The sequence below is a fragment of the Embiotoca jacksoni genome, unplaced genomic scaffold, assembly GCF_022577435.1.
Source record: "Embiotoca jacksoni isolate LCO1_2020_lvr unplaced genomic scaffold, fEmbJac1.0.p SCAF_102, whole genome shotgun sequence".
Taxonomy (NCBI): Eukaryota; Metazoa; Chordata; class Actinopteri; family Embiotocidae; genus Embiotoca; species Embiotoca jacksoni.
This window is the reverse complement of record NW_027185233.1, coordinates 168,398-190,270: the sequence shown is the minus strand read 5'-3', so window position 1 is coordinate 190,270 and position 21,873 is coordinate 168,398. Positions and strand designations below refer to the sequence as shown.

General features: G+C 38.5%; 3 protein-coding genes across 6 annotated transcripts in view; 1 reads left to right on the top strand and 2 right to left on the bottom strand.

The window, feature by feature from the left end:
• Positions 1-150: 150 nt before the first annotated feature.
• Positions 151-7,868, bottom strand: tmem243b (transmembrane protein 243, mitochondrial b). 3 transcript variants are annotated; one of them, XM_069174404.1, is made up of 5 exons: positions 7,759-7,868; positions 4,777-5,196; positions 4,285-4,335; positions 3,412-3,516; positions 151-2,953 (listed from the first exon to the last, which is right to left on the bottom strand). In XM_069174404.1, exons 2-5 carry the CDS (start codon positions 4,969-4,971, stop codon positions 2,834-2,836), a joined length of 471 nt encoding a protein of 156 aa, XP_069030505.1. In that variant the 5' UTR covers positions 4,972-5,196; positions 7,759-7,868; the 3' UTR covers positions 151-2,833. The 3 variants fall into 3 exon arrangements, with proteins under 3 accessions (XP_069030505.1, XP_069030520.1, XP_069030513.1); XM_069174419.1 differs by lacking the exon at positions 7,759-7,868 and adding an exon at positions 7,580-7,663; XM_069174412.1 differs by lacking the exon at positions 7,759-7,868 and adding an exon at positions 7,142-7,399.
• Positions 7,869-9,706: 1,838 nt separating this feature from the next.
• On the top strand, positions 9,707-16,022 carry dclre1c (DNA cross-link repair 1C, PSO2 homolog (S. cerevisiae)). Of its 2 annotated transcripts, XM_069174362.1 has the most exons (15): positions 9,707-9,899; positions 10,029-10,080; positions 10,615-10,699; positions 10,810-10,869; positions 10,977-11,032; positions 11,273-11,374; positions 11,635-11,707; positions 12,004-12,144; positions 12,651-12,752; positions 13,129-13,265; positions 13,352-13,406; positions 13,873-13,961; positions 14,246-14,343; positions 14,783-14,869; positions 15,244-16,022. In XM_069174362.1, the coding sequence occupies exons 1-15, from the start codon at positions 9,791-9,793 to the stop codon at positions 16,020-16,022; spliced, it is 2,025 nt and encodes a 674-aa protein (XP_069030463.1). In that variant the 5' UTR covers positions 9,707-9,790. The 2 variants fall into 2 exon arrangements, with proteins under 2 accessions (XP_069030463.1, XP_069030454.1); XM_069174353.1 differs by having other exon boundaries at positions 9,707-10,080.
• Positions 16,004-21,873, bottom strand: part of LOC138213368 (overexpressed in colon carcinoma 1 protein-like) — an 89,212-nt gene continuing 83,342 nt past the window's right edge. Inside the window, exon 6 of the mRNA XM_069174432.1 lies at positions 16,004-16,089. The gene's annotated coding sequence lies outside the window, so the exon portion shown is untranslated. The remainder of the gene's footprint in view (positions 16,090-21,873) is intronic.

Sequence of the window (21,873 nt, the reverse complement as noted above, 5' to 3'; positions counted from 1 at the left end):
TGATGAAAACGATTAAATGTCCGTTTTTAAACCATTTGCTCATTTTTCCGTTTAAATCGCTTCAAATATTCCGAATTAAACTTTACGCGTTTTTTTTTTTTTTTCTTTTCTCGGTCACCCGGCTGAAAAACAACAAAAGTGAGGAGTCAGTCTGGGTACACAATTATTTATTCCATAAAGTATTAAATAAAAAAAAAGAAAACACGTGGCTTTGACAATCCTAATGTCGTGGCGAGGTCGGTGGTTTTCTTGTGGAAGTTTCTTGACTTTATTGACTCTTGTTTACTTTGGCGCTCCGCTGCAGGTCGTCCGTAAACAAACATACGAAACAAAGCAAAATAACGCGGTTTAAAGCTGCGACTCGCAAGATCATCGTCAACGAAAAAATAACAGTCATCACGTCACGTTATCGAGTCCTGTGTGGATCTAAAATTTGATATCTTATTCAGCTCCGTTGTTGTTGCTGAAAATATTCCCCAAAGAAAAAGGAAGTAACTGAAACAAGTGACAGACTCGTTTTGCACGGACGAGATTTGTTGACAGTTTAAATCCAGAATAAAAAGTTTTCCTTCATATCTGACTAATAAAGTTTGATTTGGGCCTCTTTGTTTTTTTTCTCATTTGATAAAACGAATCGGATTATGTAAGGTTGTTTTTTTTTGGGACCGAAAGTCGTCCTCTGTAATTTGGTCAATTTTTGGTATTTAATGTCGCTGCTATGCCAAAAAAAAAAAAAAAAAAAAAAAAACGGCGCCCCCTTCAGGTTCACGAAGGAAAAACGCAGTGCAACCGAATCACAGAAGAACCCGACAGGCGACATGTTTGTCTGCTGTAAACTCGTCTCTTCACCGACCGTGGTTTTTTTCCCGGTCGCGGTGAAACGTCTGAGTCGGCAAAACAAAGTGACTTTTCTTAAAGCTACCGGCAGCAGTGCAAACTTTAAATGGCAGACAAGATTTATGCAGTAAAAGCTACAAGAAAAGCCTTCATTCATTTTCATTGGTGCTACAGCTGGCCTGAGTGTGTGTGTGTGTGTATGTGTGAGTGTGTGTGTGTGTGTGTGTGTGTGTGTGTGCTCGAGCGCCTGTGTGTGTGTGTGTGTGTGTGCGCGTGTGCTCGAGTGCCTGTGTGTGTGTGTGTGTGTGTGCTCGAGTGCCTGTGTGTGTGTGTGTGTGTGCTCGAGCGCCTGTGTGTGTGTGTGTGTGTGTGTGCGTGTGCTCGAGTGCCTGTGTGTGTGTGTGTGTGTGTGTGTGTGTGTGTGTGCTCGAGCGCCTGTGTGTGTGTGTGTGTGTGCGTGTGCTCGAGTGCCTGTGTGTGTGTGTGTGTGTGCGCGTGTGCTCGAGTGCCTGTGTGTGTGTGTGTGCGTGTGCTCGAGTGCCTGTGTGTGTGTGTGTGTGTGTGTGTGTGCTCGAGTGCCTGTGTGTGTGTGTGTGTGTGTGTGTGTGTGCTCGAGTGCCTGTGCGTGTGTGTGTGTGTATGTGTGTGTGCTCGAGTGCCTGTGTGTGTGTGTGTGTGTGTGTGTGTGTGTGTGCTCGAGCGCCTGTGTGTGTGTGTGTGTGTGCGTGTGCTCGAGTGCCTGTGTGTGTGTGTGTATGTGTGTGTGCGCGTGTGCTCGAGTGCCTGTGTGTGTGTGTGTGCGTGTGCTCGAGTGCCTGTGCGTGTGTGTGTGTGTGTGTGTATGTGTGTGTGCTCGAGTGCCTGTGTGTGTGTGTGTGTGGCTTAGATGTCAGTTCAGCCACGCTTAGTGCAAGAATTGGCAGTCGAGTGTAATTCGGCATTTAAATCTAATTAAAAAAAATCCTCTTAGCGCTACGTGATCGGAAAATGAATTAAATCCAAGCGCGGTGATCAGACGAGCTGCAGGAGCAGAAAGAACTTGGTTCACCTGCTGTCGCTGCCGGCTAGTTTTGTGCTACAGTCTAACAGGACTGAAGGAGGCTCCGCCCCCTTCTGCTTCGTTTACAAGCTCAGAACTTCCCATCCTGTTTAAAAGGAAAAATCTGCCCCGTTTTAAGAAAACAGCTGATTTACATACAGGATGATGACATTTCCTGACATTTAGAGGCCCCCCCTGAATGCACCGTTACTGTCGTTACCTCGTGAAAGAAGCCGAATTATCGCTTAACACCCCGTGCTAGCATTGAACCCACGAATCCACCGACAAATATCACAAGATTCATTTTATAAGCGAAGAAAACGTAAATTGTGAAATTTCTCAGGCAACTTCTGGAACGTCGTTCTCTTCCGATTTTTTTTTTTTTTTTTTTTTTTTTTTTTACGAAAATTGACAGACGAAATCTTTTTACGTTTCATGCCGCGATGTTAAAACGTAACATGACATGAGTACGTATTTATTTTCAAAATTTGCGTCCTCAGCTCTCCGGCGCCCCCCGGTGGCAGCTGTCCATTTTGAGTCCCCGAGACGCTTAATTGGAGTTTCAGAGGAGCCAAACTTACAACTATATTCCTGGGGCAGATTTTTCCTTTTAATTGTTGCGTCCACATCTCCTCGGTGCCGGAGGATCGGATACGACCTCACGATGCCGTGCAGGTAAAACACACCTGGACAGTTCGTCTCCGGAGAGTTGCGGCCTCTTTGTCGGTCTGTTGTGATTCCTTTAACGCGGTTTGAGTTTGTTTTTTTGCATAATTCAGCACCGTAACGTCCCGTCAGTCTTCGTCCCTCCTGGAAATTACAAAGTTTTTTTTTTTTTTGGTCGTGTGATCCGTCTCGTCTCGTCTCTCCTTCCACCCGTGTGTCTGTCCGTCCGTCAAGGCCATGTCTTCCCTTCTTCTTCCTTCTTCCTCCTCCTCCTCCTCCTCCTCCTCGTCTTTACCTGACGTCGTGGAAGTAGAGGTTGGCACATAGACACAGCAGCACGATGGACGCCAGCATGTAGTAGATGAGATTCCTGAATTTGGGCTCCAGATCGCCCTGCCGGTACCAGAATATCTGGAACACAATAAAAAAATAATTTAAAAAAAGGATTCAGACAAATGGGCGATTTCACACCCGTAACCATGGTAACTGTACACATGATTTTTTACAAAACAACGAGAACAAAGATATTCTGAATGAGTCTATCAGAGATTCAAAGATCGATCCGTGCGTGTGTGTGTGTGTGTGTGTCTGTGTGTGTGTGTGTGTGTGTCTGTCTGTCTGTCTGTGTGTGTGTGTGTCTGTGTCTGTCTGTCTGTGTGTGTGTGTGTGTGTGTGTGTGTCTGTGTGTGTGTGTGTGTGTCTGTCTGTCTGTGTGTGTGTGTCTGTGTCTGTCTGTGTGTGTGTGTGTGTGTGTGTGTGTCTGTGTGTGTGTGTCTGTGTGTGTGTGTGTGTGTGTGTGTGTGTGTCTGTCTGTGTGTGTGTGTGTGTGTCTGTGTGTGTGTGTGTGTGTGTGTGTGTGTGTGTTATACCAGCACTATGGTGGATCCGCAGGTGAGCAGGATGCACACGGCGAAGAAGACGTTTAGCGGCCGCGGAGGCAACGAGGGGAAAACGAAGGATCCGATCACGGTCACCTGCAAAAAAATAAAAATAAATAAACAATCCTGAAAATCTTTCTTAAGTTTAGAGAATAATAATAAATACAAATTATTTTTTTTCCAGACCAAGATATTTTTAAACGAAACATTTAGACGCAGCCGTTTCTCTGATTTCATTCCTTTTTAACGCCGACCGGCCGGCGCTCTGAAACTATAACTAAGGAATCATAAAACGAATTATTAAAAGGCTTCTTTGTGTGCTCGGCATTATGCACTTTTAAAATAAGACGCGTAAACACAACGTTTAAAACCGATCGCTGCCGATTACTGGAAACTATAAAAAAGGACTTGAAAGAAGGAAACTTGAAGCAGCTCGTCGAATTCATTTTCTGAAGTCGAAGCTCTGACATACGTGAAGATATGAAAACAGGACGCGGCGTCCTGCAGCCGAACACGATGGTTCTGGATCAGATTCCTTTCACGTGAATTACTTCGGACAAAATCGAAAAAACGTGTTCTGCGGTTATTTATTTTTTTTAATCTTTCTACGATTTATTGGTGGATTTATGGATTTATGTCCAGAGGCCGTCGAGAGATAACGAGGTCGTCTGTTTTGTAGACGTCACGCCGAGTTTAAATGATGTTTATCACGTCTGTGAGAAGTCAGAACTCTTATTTTCTCTCCGAATGATACGAGATGTTTTTAAACTTTAAAAAAAACAACAACTTTAAACTTTGTTTGTTGGTTTTTATTTCCGTTTGAAATTGAAACGAGCGGCGACAGAAACCTTCTCGTGTACTTACGAGAAGCACCAGCGACGTGAATCCCCCGACGACCATGTTGATGATTCGATCCTGCGAGAGAAAGAAAAGTTGAATACGACACTTCGTACAAAATCAACGTAAACCAGAATAAAACTCAAATGATCCCACAGCGATTTATACAGTTAGTTTGGATATTTGTAACATCATTTATGTGCAAAACTGCTCATCGGTCTGGAACGATTAGTTCAACGACCGTCGGAAATTTGTAAACTAGACGATAATTTCCATTTTGACAGTTTCTGGCTGAGAAATCAGTGAAAGTTAAGATTTTGTTGTTTTCAAAGAAAACATTGCAATTATTAATTTATATAATTTGAGGCTGAAAAACTAAAGAAAAAAAAAAAGGGCGCAAGACTTAAAGTTTTTTTTTCTTGTTTTCATTTTAGCTGTAAAAATAGTCTAATAAATAATCAATAAAGACACGCGATGCGTTCACAGTCGCCCCGCGGACTTCCAGCAGGAGGTTCCCACCCGAGCCGACGTCTCCCCGAACAGAGGTCTGTTGTCCACGTCGCCGGTGCCGTACGTCCGCGTGGTGAAGTCGTCCAGGCCGCTGGTGCCGTACGTCCGCGCGGTGAAGTCGTCCACGTCGCCGGTTCCGTACGACTGCGCGTTGAAGTCGTCCACGTCGCCGGTTCCGTACGTCCGCGTGGTGAAGTCGTCCATGGCCGCCGCCCTCCGGCGGACTCGCGCCCAGCAAACGAGCGATGGGCCTCTCAGCAGCGCCGCCTCCTGGAGACTCCGGGCCGCTGCCGCCGCCGCTGCATGCCAGCCGGGCCGAACACCTTCCGGGTCGCCTCCCTCTCGCGCGGCCGATCGAGGAAGCGGTCAGCGCGAGCGGACCGGTGATGTCATCGCCGGGCGGCGGGCGGGTAGGCGGCGAAACTTCACCTGCGAGACGCAAAACAAAACAAACAGCGTCAGTAAGTGAAGTCAGATTCTCGTTCTGGTTCCATTCAGTTATTTTTCTAATTCGGAGCTGAAATGTTTTTGTTTATCAATCAATGAGTTGAAGATTACAGCTGTTATGTGATTGATGGACGTTTTGACCTTTTTTTTTTTTTTTACCACATCTGTGTAAAATTTTTGAGACGTTAAGAGCAAGTGAGCAACCCCCAAAAAAACTTAAAGGGAAAAACATTTGTGAAAAATGTAGTTTCTTAATATGATTGTAATATTTATTCTGCTTAAAAAACACCTGAAGCCTCATAAAAGGGGAAAAACCCTGAGTAATGCTTTTATCAAACAAAAAACTATTCGTGTGCCGTTTCCTGTCTTTTAATAATGTGAGGAGTTGTTAAATATCTTTGTTTAATGACACTGTAAATTGAATATCTTTGAGTTTTTAACAGCTGATCAGACAAAACAAGATTTTTTTTTTAGGGCATTTAAGAGACCAAAAAGAAAAATCCATTAACTGATAATTAAAACAACTTAGTTTCAGCCTCGAGGAGGATGATGATGATGATTCAGTATGAAACAGGAAACAATGCTGATGAAACGCAGATATGACAGAACAGATTTTTATTCTTTCTTGCTTCACTTCCTTCTGTTTTCAGAAATTATAACAAAACCGCAACCGCGTCCGTCTTCCTGCTGACGAAAGAGGAAGTTCAAATCACAACTAAACACTGATTCGGCTCATCTGAGGCCACGTTTGTACCTTTTTACCTCTTTTATTTTGCATTATTTTTCTGCACTTAATTGTACTCTAATTAAAACAACAATATACTTCCTGCTGACAGACATTTTCAGTGTCCTGTCTATTTGTATTTTTTATTAAGACGAAAGTAAACTCTAAAAACAAAAAGGAACGTTTTTTTGGTTGCAAAAAAACCACCTGCATCCTTTTTTTTTTTTCTTTTCCTGTTCAAACACCTGCAAGCGTCAGTAGATGTTTAGAAACGTTAAACTTTATGCAAACAGACAAAAAGACCTCCGCAGAGGTTTCGAGAGTCCAACTTCTTCCTTTTCTGGGTGAGAAGGCAAAAGGAAATCCAAAAAAACAAACAGAAAGAAACACTCAGTGGAAAACAAGAGGCTCATTATAACGATGCATTAAACGTGGCCCAGAGCTAAATTCCTCCACGGCCTCGTGATCCACTAAGGCTTCTTAAAAAGAAACCCCACGACTTAACTGAGAAAAAAATATCTGGTTCACATCGTGAGACCTAATGGATTTTTTTAAAATTTCCTTTTGCCTCAAACAAACACCTCCAGAGATCCCAACAATCAGCGTTGTTGTTGAGCTTCGTGATATCGGCTGGCTTTATATATATTTACAAAAATATCTGAAGTGTTGCTCAAGAAAAATAAAAAAAAACCTCAATCTGACCGAGTGGATCAACTGATTAATGCGGTTTCTTTATTGGTCAGTTTAACTTTTAGTGCACAGAAGTGAAAAATAAATGTTTTGTCTGATTAAAAAAAAAAAAAAAAAAAAAATCATAATATTTGTTTACTATTGAAGATAAACCTATATTCACCTTGTTTATATTTCAGTCACAAATATCGACTAAATAAAAGATTGAAAAATGACAAATAAATTCACAATAATATAATGAATGACTTTTAAAGCCAGACGTTGTAAATAAATAATAATAAAAAATATAATTAGCACACGATGTTCACTCTGCAGTTGCTTTTTTTCCTGCGATGAGAGCAGCACAATCAATTTGACAGGAACATTAAAATCGCCCAAATTTTGAATGGACTTTGGTGCGATGTGAATATTGAGTTTCCTGTTGGTGAAAGTGGAGTTTAAAAAAAAAAATATATATATATTTTTTTATTTTTCTTCAATTAATATCGACACACAAGAAGTGATCAACCTCACCTGTTCAGGTACCAAAACACTTCAAATGAACCGAAAAACGACGACTCCTGAGGGAGTAAACGGTTCACCATCTGCTTTACAGATCAAATGAATATCAAACCGTCCAGAAGAGACTCGACACGAACAACGAGCAGGCTGAAGAGCAATCAGGACATTTCACTGCACGTCTCTTCCAAGTAGCTTCGCTTTACAAATAGCTTATGAAGCTACTAATAGCTTCGGAAACACCTTTAACTTTAAAACAAGCCTGTTAGTTAACTTAGCCGGAGGGTAGCCAAGGCATGTCACCACCGGGACGACAACACGGCAACAACAACAACAACAACATATATATATATATATATATATATATATATATATATATATATATATATAAGTAGATATATGTTAGAAAATACTATTAAATCTGTCGATATAAAAGATAACGTTAAAAGCTACCGTGAGTGACGTCAGCTTTTCCCCCTTTACAAGGCCAGGCAGGCTAACGGAGCTAAGCTAACTGTCCCGCACGCACGCGCGCGCGCGCTTCGCTGCTTGCTGCGCGAGGACAGTCAACATGTTTATTTTTGACAGGAACGTCAAAACAAACAGAAAAACGCGCCGCGAGGCCGCTTTACCTTTTCCGTCCCTCCTCCAGCTCCCGTGTCGACTCCGCCGGACGCATCACCAGGTCGGTTCGGACTTAAAGGCGAACAAAGCCCGGCGGCTTCAGTTCGAGCTCTTAAAGGCGAGGTCGGCTCACCGCGTTGAGCCGACGGATTCTGCTCCGCTTGGTTTGGGCGGGGTTCACTTTGGCGCATGCGTAAAGCAAACCAAACTCCACCAAAAAAACCCAGGTCGTTCAACAGCGGATCTGAAACATCTTTAAGATGCTCGACACCGTTTGTTGACGTACGAAACTGCAGTTTATGATCACACACAAACTTAAAGTTGATCAAGAGGCTGAATTGTTTTAATAAATCTCAACTTTGAAGCCGTTATATTCACACTCAAGCTGCTAAAAGCGAGTTCAGTTACCGTCGAGCCCACGGTACCACCGCTCGCCAAACTCCATTCAAAACTCGGGGCATTTAACAGCGGATCTTAAGAGGCAGGATTACAAGCTGTTTAAAGCCGAGTTGAAATATTGTTGAGCACCACGAAACTTCGTGCAAAACATTTAACACTTTAACAGTTTATTATAATTAGCACATGATATGTACTTTACTCTTTGCGGTTCCTTAATTTTTCTGCGATGAGAGCAGCACAATCAATGAGAGAAACATTAAATCGCCCATATTTTGAATGGACTTTGGTGTGATGTGGGACATTTCAAACTGTAACCTTATCAGCGCTTTAGTTTCTAATAACGGTTTTTCTACAAATAAAAGAGATATATGACATATATTAAAACAGAGAGGGGAGACTTAGAGATAGTTGTAGTGACATTTAAAAAAAAACAACTAAATTATTAGACTTAAACCAGTCACTGTTTTCTAACAATAAAATGAAATTTATGATTATTACATTAGATTATTACAGTCCTTATGCAAATTAATTGAATCACTTACTTGACTGTAGCAGGGCTGTCTTTATTGCAGTTACATAAGCAGCACAAAGATAAACAAAACAAAAAAAGAGTCTCATTACAAGTTAATAAGCACTAATCTGTCATTCAGAGGCAGTTAAATGAAGTGATATGTTCCTGATCTGGGAAAACAAATGCCTCAGCTCTGAGACACAGTGGGATCCATACATAATCTCACCACTCATGTTATCATCACATGAGGAGAGTGTGACGGGTCCTGAGATTAATCCAAGCCGAGGAGAACCTCAGTCTCATTTTTTAAAACACAGCATGAGTCAATTGCCTGTGAAATCTCATTAAAATCAAAACAGAAAAAAAAAAAAAAAAAAAAACTTGCAATGATGTCAGAACAAAACCCTGCAATATTACTAAAGGCATGAATCTGTCAACAAATACAACAAAACCTGAAGCTTATATCACTAGTTTTTGTGACTTGCCTTCTCTTAAATGTAATACTTTGCTTTAAAATAGGTATACAAATAAAAAGATGGTTTTAACCACAGATAAAATCCATAATATTAATAGATTGACACATTAAAGGAAAGAAAATAGAAAATAAATCCCCCAAATTCTCTAAAATTACGATTTCAAAAATATATTCTCTACATTCATTTAATTAAGTGTTATTTACGTGGAAAACTTTTTTAATTTAGTTGCTTCAAAACACCTTTTATGTAGCTTCTCTTGTTGCCTGGTTGCCAGGTGAACTTTTTTTTTTTCTTCTGCATTGGAGGACAAGGAAATGGAAGCTTTAAGCAGATGACGACAAAAATATCTCAAATTAAGGTATTATCATACTAGAATTTGAAGAATTGAAGCATCTAATTTGTTATTTTATCATGCTGAATGTGAAAGCTACAGAAGATAAAACGAAGAAGTTCTGAGTTTCTGCTGACAGCTAGGGGGCGGTAGTTCCCGCCGAAAGCATAGAACCTGCCGTAAAAAAAACAAACGAAGAAGAAGCAGCAGCTCCATCCGCTGGGCGGGACAAACAAAAACAAACACCGGCGTGTCGTCTCCGTTAAAAACTAAAACCGGATGGTTCGTTTCAGGAGATATCACCACAAGGTTCGGCATAAAAGATGAGCTCGTTCTTGGGTCGGATGAAGGAGTACCCCACCGTGTCTCTGGACCGGTTCGACCGGGAGAACCTCCATGCCCGGGCATTTTTCCTCTCCCACTGCCACAAAGGTGAGCCTGGATGCCGGCTAGCATCACCGGGAAACACCGACGGAATCCGTCATATTTCCTTTATTTTATTTTTTATTAACCTTAAAGTTCACAGGTTGTTTTTTATTTTTGTTTTTTTACTCTCAACAGATCACATGAAAGGACTGAAAGGACCTCTGCTGAAGAGAAAACTGCACTTCAGGTAAACAGTTTGGATCCGTTTCAACTGCAACACATTAAAAGGAGATCCAGTTTACATTATGAACACTTACAGCACGTTTTATCATCACAAAGCATGCTGAACATATACGGGACATCACTGAGCAGAAACAAAAAGAGAAGGAAAAGAAATACTCGTAATACTAATAATAATAAACTATATTTGTATTTCACCTTTCATACAAGAATTGCAGCTTTTTCACATAAAACAGATAAAGGAACATTTAAAAATATAGGAAAGAAATGAGATGCATGAGAACTGATGCAAATTCATAAAATTAAACAGATTTAAAATATAAAATAAGCAACATGCATTTTAAAGGCTCGGTAGTTTAAGTGCAGCAAGAGAGCTTCAACAGGAACTAGTTAAAGCTAAACTATAGTAAGATACGATTATTATTTTTTTTCTGCTGTTACTAAAACTATTAAATTCTTATCAGACGTGTCTCTGATTTGTTTTTTTTTATGTAAACAGTTCTAATGAAACAGTATTTACATCCTGTTGTGTTTTTTTTAGTCGCACCGTCAGACTCTTCTGCTCCTTCGTCACCAAAGAGCTTCTGCTCAACAACCCAAAGTACGCCTTCTGGGAGGAATACATCGTGAGTCTCTCAAATACTCACACATTTATTTATTTACTTATTTGTTTGTTTGTTTACCCTTCATGTGTCGCCGGTAGTTAAACTGGAGTCTAAACCTTCTTTTTGTTCAGGTTCCTCTGGAGCTGGAGAGTCCGACTCAGATCTCCCTCGTGGACGAAGCATGCGGAGAGGTTGTTTCACACCTTCTGCTTCTCTAAAAGTTTCTTTAAGTCCTTTTTAACGATCTTTAAGTTAATTAACGGAAACGTTCTCGTGTACGTGTTTGTTTGCGTGACAGAAAGAAGAGATCGTGGTGACGCTGCTTCCTGCTGGTCACTGTCCCGGCTCCGTCATGTGAGTCCAATCGCTCTTAAAACACTTCCTGTTTTTTCACTTTTTTTTTTTTTTTTTTTTTTTTTTTTTTACAAATATTTGTATTTTTAACCACAAAGCAGCAGACAGGAAAAAAAAAAAAAGAAAAAAATCCACACAAAATCTGCATGTTTTGTGTTTTTAACGGTTTCTTTTAACTCGTCGTTTGTTGAAGAAAAGTGCGTTTAAAGTAATGATGATGTCATTTGTTTGTGTGTTTAGGTTCCTGTTTGAGGGTTGCCAGGGAAACGTGTTGTACACGGGAGACTTCAGATTGGCTGTCGGAGACGCTTCCAGAATAGAACATCTGCACTCCGGCAGCAGGTCGGTCGGTCGGCCGTCATCATCATCATCATCATCAACAACATCAACAACAATAACAGTTAAAAATAAACCTGCTGACCTTTGACCTTTATAGCTAAGCACTCACTACAGTATTCGATTTGTTATTTTGAAACACATCCTCTCATTTACTTTCTCCTACGAAGTGACTGTTGATGATGATGATGATGTTTTAAAGCATTATTCAGCATTATGTTTGTTTGTTTGTTTGTTTGTTTGTTTACCGTCTTCCTGTTTCACAGGGTGAAAGACATCCGCAGCGTTTATCTGGACTCCACCTTCTACGACCCGCGTTTCTACCAGATACCAACGCGGGTCAGTGTTTCATTACTTTAGTAGGATTTTGATTGATTCCTGGAATATCAGGAATTTAATTAAGAATTTAATTAAATTAAAAGGGAAATATTTCCAGGTAACTTGACACTCAGTCGTCAGTTTATTGGGTACATTTCGGCAAAAAAAACAACAACAACAACAACAATAGTGTTACAGTTAAATATTCTTTTCAGGGAGGTTTTAAGGTAGAATGAGGAAAAGATTTAAAGTCATTATAGAAAAGTGTGTGTGTGTGTGTGTGTGTGTGTGTGTGTGTGTGTGTGTGTGTGTTGCAGGAGGTGTGTTTGAACGGCATCTCGGAGCTCGTCGGAAACTGGATCTCTCAGAGTTCTTATCACGTCGTCTGGCTCAACTGCAAAGCTGCGTTCGGATACGAGTACCTGTTCACCAACCTGGGAGAGGAGTTCAACACACAGGTCACACACACACACACACACACACACACACACACACACACACACACACACACACGCCTCATGTGCTATTTCCTGTAGCTGCTAACGAAGATAAGATGAAATAAAATAAGACTTTATTAATCCCACAGTGGGAAAATGTAGTTGTCACAGCAGCATAGAAACACAGTCAGGGGAAAGAAAAAAAGAAAAGCATCCAATAAGAAAAAATAAAAAATACTTTTTTTTTTTTTTAAGTATAAGAAACGTGCAGAAAAATCATCATTTCAGAAGCTTCGGTTGTTTTTAAGTGACTTTTTGTAGAAATACGTCAGTTGAACATCTGTGATGGAAAAGACAGTTCAGAACCTGCTTGAGAATTATCCTGTTTTTAGGTTTTCTTCAGTATCGCAGTAATCCAGCGACCGTGTGTGAACATCGAGTCAAATATGAACAAGAGTTCATTCAGCTTCTTTTAATGATGTCAATTTAACAAATATTGTTTTTCTGCCGTCTTGTTTGGTTTCCAGATCCACGTCAAAAGTCTGGCGATGTTCAAGAAGATGCCGGAGATCCTGAGCTACGTGACGACCGACCGCAGGACGCAGATTCACGCCTGTCGACACCCGAAGGTTTCCCATTTCAGAAATACAGCAGCTGGTTAGCTTAGCTTAGCATAAAGACTGGAACACAAGGGGGAAATCGCTAACAAACAATCAAAGCGCTCGATACCAAGACGACAGAATTAATAGATTTCATAGTTGTTGTTGTTGTTTTTTTTTTTTTTAAAGAAAAACACTTATTTATCAATGAGCTTTAAAGCTAGCCGGGCTAGCTGTTTCCCTCCGTTTCCAGTCTTTATGCTAAGCTAAGCTAATCTCCTCCAACGAGGCTAAAAGTTGATTCACAACAAAAGACAACCATTATCTGATCTGTGTGTGTGTGTGTGTGTGTGTGTATGTGTGTGTGTGTGTGTGTGTGTGTGTGTGTGTGTGTGTGTGTGTGTAGGACGACGAGTATCTCCATGGCAACCGGCTGCCGTGTGGTTGCACCGCGGCCGACGGGACTCCTCTTCGCATCATCAGCATCAAACCGTCAACCATGTGGTTCGGAGAACGGACCAAGAAAACCAACGTCATAATAAAGTGAGAGCAGAAACGAGTTGATAATAAATCGCACGTCGTTTGTTTTGTTTATCGATAAATTTGTGTTGTTTTCTTTGTTCATCCAGAACCGGAGGAAGTTCGTACCGAGCGTGTTTCAGCTTCCACTCGTCCTACTCCGAGGTGACCGCAGCTTTTTAGCTCTTTAAGTTTAGAATTAAGACTTTTCGTCTCAATGAGATCGTTTTGTTTTTAAAATGTAAAATAAAATGTTAAAATGCTTATTCAACAAACAGTCCAAAGAAATTTGCTAAAAAACAATAAATTCTCAAATTACAGAAGCTGAAATGAGTTAATAATTCTATAATAAATAATTAAGATATTATTAAAACCGTTATAGATAACATGAAGCTAAATTACATATTTTTTTTGATTGTCATTATGTAAATATTTATTACCATATTTATATCTAATTATCTTTAGTTGCTAAAATATGTGATTATACCGTTTTAATTGTTTATTCCTTTTTACAAAATTTTACTTTGAAAAGTAACATCTGATTAAAAACAAATATTAGCCAAGTCAGTTTAATTAATTTATTTGTTTTATTCACACATGAATTAAACTGTTTAATGTTCATGACGTCCAGATCAAAGACTTCCTGTCGTATATACAGCCGGTCAACATCTTCCCGAGCGTCGTCCCGCTCGGCCGCTCGCTGACCGACGTCACGCAGATGTGAGTCGACTTCCACTGTTTATTAATAATGTCAATTATTAATGTCTAAATATGTTGAAGTAACTGAATGTATTAGAGGAGTTTTGGTTTTGTTTCTTTAAAATGAGGAACTGACAAAATTCAGTAAGTAAAAAAAAAACAATTCAGTGCACAAAAAGTTCAAAAACTAACATTTAATCAGAGAAAAACTACAACTTAAATAAAATGGTTATTGACCAGAACAATTGTGTGTGTGTGTGTGTGTGTGTGTGTGTGTGTGTGTGTGTGTGTGTGTGTGTTTTCAGGTTGAAGCCGATGTGCAGGAGTCGGTCCGATCGGGCCGAGTTCATTTACAAACCTCTGGGAGTCCTCAAACGCAGCAGAGTGCAGCGACCCGCATCCGGTAACACACACACACACACACACACACACACACACACACACACACACACACACACACACACACACACACACACACACATATATAATGACAGGTGGAATTGCTCGTTCACCATCTGTTCTCGTGTGTTTACTCGTCGTTCAGGTCACAAGAGTTTTGCTGAGTCATCAGTATTAATCAGAACCGGTACCAAATTATATAAAAAATAAATAAATATATATATGTGTATCATATTTATTATTGCTACATATTCGTCATTCTGCACATTTTTATCTCATAATATCTCATTTGAGCCAAAATAATTGTTGATTTTTCTCATTTCTTTTCATATTACGTCTTTATTTTTTTGGAGCCTCTAGTTTGACGTCTCGTTCACCGTTTTAACTTTGTCGTTACAGATTATTTGGTTTTTGTTTCATTTTTCTACGTTTCTTTGTTCCAGATTCAGAAACCGACGACGAGCTGTTCGACGGTCTCGACCCGGTGCCGGTCCGGAAGAAGATCGGACTGAACCGGGAAGTCACAAACGGTGAGCAGCTTTTAATGAACGTCACAGCTTTGAGTTTAAGTCCGAACTAACCAGAGATGTTCTTAAATCTTCTAGAAAAACTTACATTCACTTCTTTGTTTGTTGTTTGACAGGTTATTATTTTACATCTCAAGACTTATATAAACAAAAACAAAACCATAATGAAACAACGAGCTGCACATCAGGCTGTTATAGTAAATGGTGCTTTACACACAAAAGCATCAGTAATAATAATAATAATCTAAAAATACATTAATTACTCAATTAAGTTATTTCTCCTTATCATACTTTTATCATATTTTTTACAGTGTTGTCTTGTTACTTTTTAAAAGGATTTAAATACTAAACTATCATTTTATTTATTCTAATTTCAGAGGAAGTTCCTGAGACAACAGCGCCCCCTGCGTCTGCGGAGGAGTCTTTACCTCCGACGGTCGCCGACACGACGCCTGTTGCCCACGGCTACGTCGACTGCACCGAGTCCAACGGGGAGGAGGAAGATGAGGAAGATGAGGAAGATGAGAAGGAGGAGGAGGAGGAGGAGGAGGAGGAGGGGGGAAAGCGGGACACAAATCTGCCGGAAGAAAGCAAAGAGGCTCTGATGGGCTCTTCCGAGACTCCAAAATGGGAGGATTTCTTCACCGCAGAGAACCTGACTGACAGCCAGAACAGCCAATCGCAGTCCTGCTGCTCAGCCGCCGCCTCCTCCTCCAGGATGACGGGCTCGCAGACGCCCGAGTTGTTCAGCGACGAAGACGAAACCCCCGACACGAGCGAAGGCTTCGGCCTGACGCTGTCCGCCTCGCCGTCCGACTCCTCCTCGCAGAACGCCGACTCGTGTCTCCACGACACCTTGATCCTCCAGCCGGAGCGGGGCGGGCGGGACCGAGGCGGGCGGGACCGAGGCGGGCGGGACCGAGGTGGGCGGGACCGAGGCGACGCCACGACCTACGGGACGTCCCGGAGCGACGGCGGCGCGATCGTCCAATCGGAGCCGTCGGAGTCTCAGACGTCGTCGGACTTCGACGTCCCCGGCACGCCGGAGTCGGAGGCGCCGCGGCCCGACCAGCTGTTGCCGCTGTACAGGAAGTTGGCGTCCGAGGAGGAAGTGGACGTCGGAGACAGAGGACGGGACGCTGCGTTGTCCAGGTGAACTTTTAGAAGGACGTTTTTAGGTGAGACACATTCCCGTCATTTGGTCCTCGGTAGGTTCCTCCAAACTGTGGACGGAAACATCAACGCAACACGGTCAGAGGAGGAAACGCAGTTTTCACACTTTAAGGATAAAGAAGATAAAACTGATATTTTTTATCACGTTGAATATTTTTTTCCGATAGTGATGACTATTGAGATTTATCTGCTGATCCTGCAGGTTTTTTTGGGCTTCATGGAGCTTTAAAATGAGTTTTAGCTCTTAGCTCTCAACAAAAAGGGAGAATTTAGAAGCTAATTTTCCATCAGCAGGTGGTGGAGACCAAAAACGGAGCTAAAAGAGATTTCATATATAATATTGGACTCAGATTCATCAAAACGTGACTCCGAGTTTTCCTACGATGTCACTTCATCAGCGTTCAAGCTAAAGTTCGTAGATTTACATAAAAGTAGTTTTAGTTCAAACTCCAATACTTTATTCGTGATTTCTTTTAGACTTGTACGTTTTTGGACCCCGCTGCCGACACTCGGCTCCGTTTCTCTGGTTGAAGTTAAAGTTCAGTCGCAGCGTCAAAACGTCGTTAACGCTTTTAAAAAAACAACAACAACAACAAAAAAAACCCGTCAGATCGTTTTTACACCTGCGATAAAACAACGAGCTTCTTGTCGCACCTTCGGAGAGAAGTGAGACTTTTCCTCTTCAGTCTAAACCTCCAAAACACACAAACCTCAGCATCTAACACACACACACACACACACACACACACACACACACACACACACACACACACACACACACACACACACACACACACACACACACACACACACACACATCCGCACTTTAATTCGACATGTATTTTTGCACCTGTCACAGCGGACGTTTCCGTTGAGTCGACAGTTTGTGGTTTGTTCTGCTTTTCTTTCGTGTAAGTGGATCAACTGAAGAGCTTGTTTCTAATATTCAATGTGTCTCTAAAAGTTCTTATTTTTATTGGTTAAATGTTCAAATTAATTATATGATAGATTTATGTTTGGTGAAAACGGGTGTTCTTGATTTTTTTTTTGTATTTTCATGATTTGTTTTTTTCTTGCACAACCAAAATTGAGATTTAAAAAAAATTGATTTGTGTACTAGAGCTACAGCTAATAGGTTTTTATTTTTTTTATTTTTTTTTAATATTATAGATTAATTTAATTTCAGAATTGCATCTTGCACATGTCCTATTCTTTTCTGACCAAAAATCCCCTTTAAGAAACTGAGTGAATTTTTTTCATGTGATTTTCTGTAAGCTAAAATAAACATTATCATTAAATTACCCAGATGGTTTGTCGCTTATTTTGTCGATCTGTAATTTTAACATTTTAACCGTCAGGAAAATAACACGATTTAGCAGGAAGAGGAAGAAAAGCCTCCACGGGGGGGCGCCAGAGAGTCAAGAGCAGGTAAAGAGACTGACTTCCGTTTTGTGGCAACGACATCCCATCTGATGTCCGTCCAGAATAAACACCTATAAATCTACTTGGAAAAAAAACAAACAAACAAAAACACATTTAGAAGCTTCCTGAGAATCGTCACATCTTTTTGCTGGGGAAGTTACTTTTACATATTTGTCTGTAACTACGACAAATACTTCATTTTGTTAAACATAACTTATTTTTCTCCCGTTTGTTTAAAAGACAGAATTAAAAAAAATCAAATAAGCAAAGCAAATAATAATGTTATTCTCTGTTTACATTAAATTTATCAAACTGATTAATAACAGATTTGTTTTATTTTTTTCACAGCAAATTTAAAACATATTTTGACTTACTGTAACTTTTATTTATTATTTCCTTAAATAATCGTGTTAAAAAATAATTAACACGAATTCAGTTTGTTTGTTTTTTATCCTAAAGCAAAGATGTCTGGATTACTAACAGTAGAATAATTGTGGAAAGCAGTGTTTATGGTAAAAAAAGGAACAATTGATTTTCTTTTTTTGGGCATCTCGTCTTTTAAAAAAGATTTCCATTTATCAGAATAGTTGCCTGTTAAGTTTCTGATAATCAGTAAATAGTTTCAGCTCTAGAGAACATATCTGGATCCCTCCACTAAAACTCTTCACCCTCACTTCCGTTGTCACATCCACAGCTTTCCTTTCATTTCGTTACCGTGGTGACGCCAGTTTACGGATGTCATCTCACAGCAGGGAGCCGCTTAGTGTTCGGAGGCCCCGGAGGGCTGAAACGAGAGGCTGCAGGTTCCCAACAAACCTCCTGCAGAAGGTTCAGGTGAGGTCGGCCATCTGAACCACAAATGTTTATTCTTCCTTTATTACTTTTACACTTTAGATTCCCGACGCACTGATATAAATGGGTTTCTCTATAATTTCTCCCGTTTTCAATGTCTTCTACGTAATATTTAATATTGAAAAAGTCTAACAAATTTACTATAATATGACTTTTTTTTTGTCATATTTCAGAACACATGCTATAAAGTATGACTTCCGTTCAAATTATGTCAGGCGACACAACAGTGTTTTTGTGTGAAATATGTCGTCCATATTTTGGAAGACATATTTTACTTTACATATTACTTATGCATGAAAATGCAAATTCCACGTAGAAAGTCCCAGGCGGGGATCAAACTACGAACCTTTAGACTGAGACAACAACGCTGACAACTGCATTGTTGTCATAGGCATGTTGTCTAAAATATGACCAAAAAGTCATACTATAGCATGTCGTCTAAAATATGATAAAAAGTCATACTATAGCATGTCGTCTAAAATATGATAAAAAGTCATACTATAGCATGTCGTCTAAAATATGATAAAAAGTCATACTATAACATGTCGTCTAAAATATGATAAAAAGTCATACTATAACATGTCGTCTAAAATATGACCAAAAAGTCACACTATAACATGTCGTTTAAAATATGACCAAAAAGTCATACGATAACATGTCGTCTAAAATATGATCAAAAAGTCACACTATAACATGTCGTTTAAAATATGATCAAAAAGTCATACGATAACATGTCGTCCAAAATATGATCAAAAAGTCATACTATAGCATGTCTTCTGAAATATGATCAAAAAGTCATACTATAACATGTCTTCCAAAATATGACCAAAAAGTCATACTATAACATGTCGTTTAAAATATGATCAAAAAGTCATACGATAACATGTCGTCCAAAATATGATCAAAAAGTCATACTATAGCATGTCTTCTGAAATATGATCAAAAAGTCATACTATAACATGTCTTCCAAAATATGACCAAAAAGTCATACTATAACATGTCGTCCAAAATATGATCAAAAAGTCATACTATAGCATGTCGTCTAAAATATGATCAAAAAGTCATACTATAGCATGTCTTCTGAAATATGATCAAAAAGTCATACTATAACATGTCTTCCAAAATATGACCAAAAAGTCATACTATAACATGTCGTCCAAAATATGATCAAAAAGTCATACTATAGAATGTGTTCTAAAATATGATCAAAAAGTCAAAAAGTCATACTATAGCATGTCGTCTAAAATATGATCAAAAAGTCAAAAAGTCATACTATAACATGTCGTCTAAAATATAATCAAAAAGTCATACTATAGCATGTCTTCTAAAATATGATCAAAAAGTCAAAAAGTCATACTATAACATGTCGTCTAAAATATAATCAAAAAGTCATACTATAACATGTCGTCTAAAATATAATCAAAAAGTCAAAAAGTCATACTATAGCATGTCTTCTAAAATATGATCAAAAAGTCATACTATAGCATGTCGTCTAAAATATGACCAAAAAGTCATACTATAACATGTCGTCTAAAATATGACCAAAAAGTCATACTATAGCATGTCTTCTAAAATATAATCAAAAAGTCATAATACAACATGTCGTCTAAAATATAATCAAAAAGTCATAATATAACGTCGTCTAAAATATAATCAAAAAGTCAAAAAGTCATACTATAGCATGTCTTCTAAAATATGATCAAAAAGTCATACTATAACATGTCGTCTAAAATATGATCAAAAAGTCATACTATAGCATGTCGTCTAAAATATGATAAAAAAGTCATACTATAACATGTCGTCTAAAATATGATCAAAAAGTCATACTATAACATGTCTTCTAAAATATGATCAAAAAGTCAAAAAGTCATACTATAGCATGTCTTCTAAAATATGATCAAAAAGTCATACTATAACATGTCGTCTAAAATATGATCAAAAAGTCATACTATAACATGTCTTCTAAAATATGATCAAAAAGTCAAAAAGTCATACTATAGCATGTCTTCTAAAATATAATCAAAAAGTCAAAAAGTCATACTATAGCATGTCTTCTAAAATATGATCAAAAAGTCATACTATAACATGTCGTCTAAAATATGATCAAAAAGTCATACTATAGCATGTCGTCTAAAATATGATAAAAAAGTCATACTATAACATGTCGTCTAAAATATGATCAAAAAGTCATACTATAACATGTCGTCTAAAATATGATCAAAAAGTCATACTATAGCATGTCGTCTAAAATATGACCAAAAATTCATACTATAACATGTCGTCTAAAATATGATCAAAAAGTCATACTATAGCATGTCGTCTAAAATATGACCAAAAATTCATACTATAACATGTCGTCCAAAATATGATCAAAAAGTCATACTATAACATGTCGTCTAAAATATAATCAAAAAGTCATAATATAACATGTCGTCTAAAATATAATCAAAAAGTCAAAAAGTCATACTATAGCATGTCTTCTAAAATATGATCAAAAAGTCATACTATAGCATGTCGTCTAAAATATGATAAAAAAGTCATACTATAACATGTTGTCTAAAATATGATCAAAAAGTCATACTAGAACATGTCTTCCAAAATATGATCAAAAAGTCATACTATAACATGTCGTCTAAAATATGATCAAAAAGTCAAAAAGTCATACTATAGCATGTCGTCTAAAATATGACAAAAAAGTCATACTATAACATGTCGTCTAAAATATGATAAAAAAGTCATACTATAACATGTCGTCTAAAATATGATCAAAAAGTCAAAAAGTCATACTATAACATGTCTTCTAAAATATTATAAAAAAGTCATACTATAGCATGTCGTTTAAAATATGATAAAAAAGTCATACTATAGCATGTCGTTTAAAATATGATAAAAAAGTCATACTATAACATGTCGTCTAAAATATGATCAAAAAGTCAAAAAGTCATACTATAGCATGTCGTCTAAAATATGACAAAAAAGTCATACTATAACATGTCGTCTAAAATATTATAAAAAAGTCATACTATAACATGTCGTCTAAAATATGATCAAAAAGTCAAAAAGTCATACTATAACATGTCGTTTAAAATATGACCAAAAAGTCATACGATAACATGTCGTCCAAAATATGATCAAAAAGTCATACTATAACATGTCGTCCAAAATATGATCAAAAAGTCATACTATAGCATGTCTTCTGAAATATGATCAAAAAGTCATACTATAACATGTCTTCCAAAATATGACCAAAAAGTCATACTATAGCATGTCGTTTAAAATATGATCAAAAAGTCACACTATAGCATGTCGTTTAAAATATGATCAAAAAGTCATACTATAGCTTGTCGTCTAAAATATGATAAAAAAGTCATACTATAGCATGTCGTTTAAAATATGACCAAAAAGTCACACTATAACATGTCGTTTAAAATATGACCAAAAAGTCATACGATAACATGTCGTCCAAAATATGATCAAAAAGTCATACTATAACATGTCTTCTGAAATATGATCAAAAAGTCATACTATAACATGTCGTCCAAAATATGATCAAAAAGTCA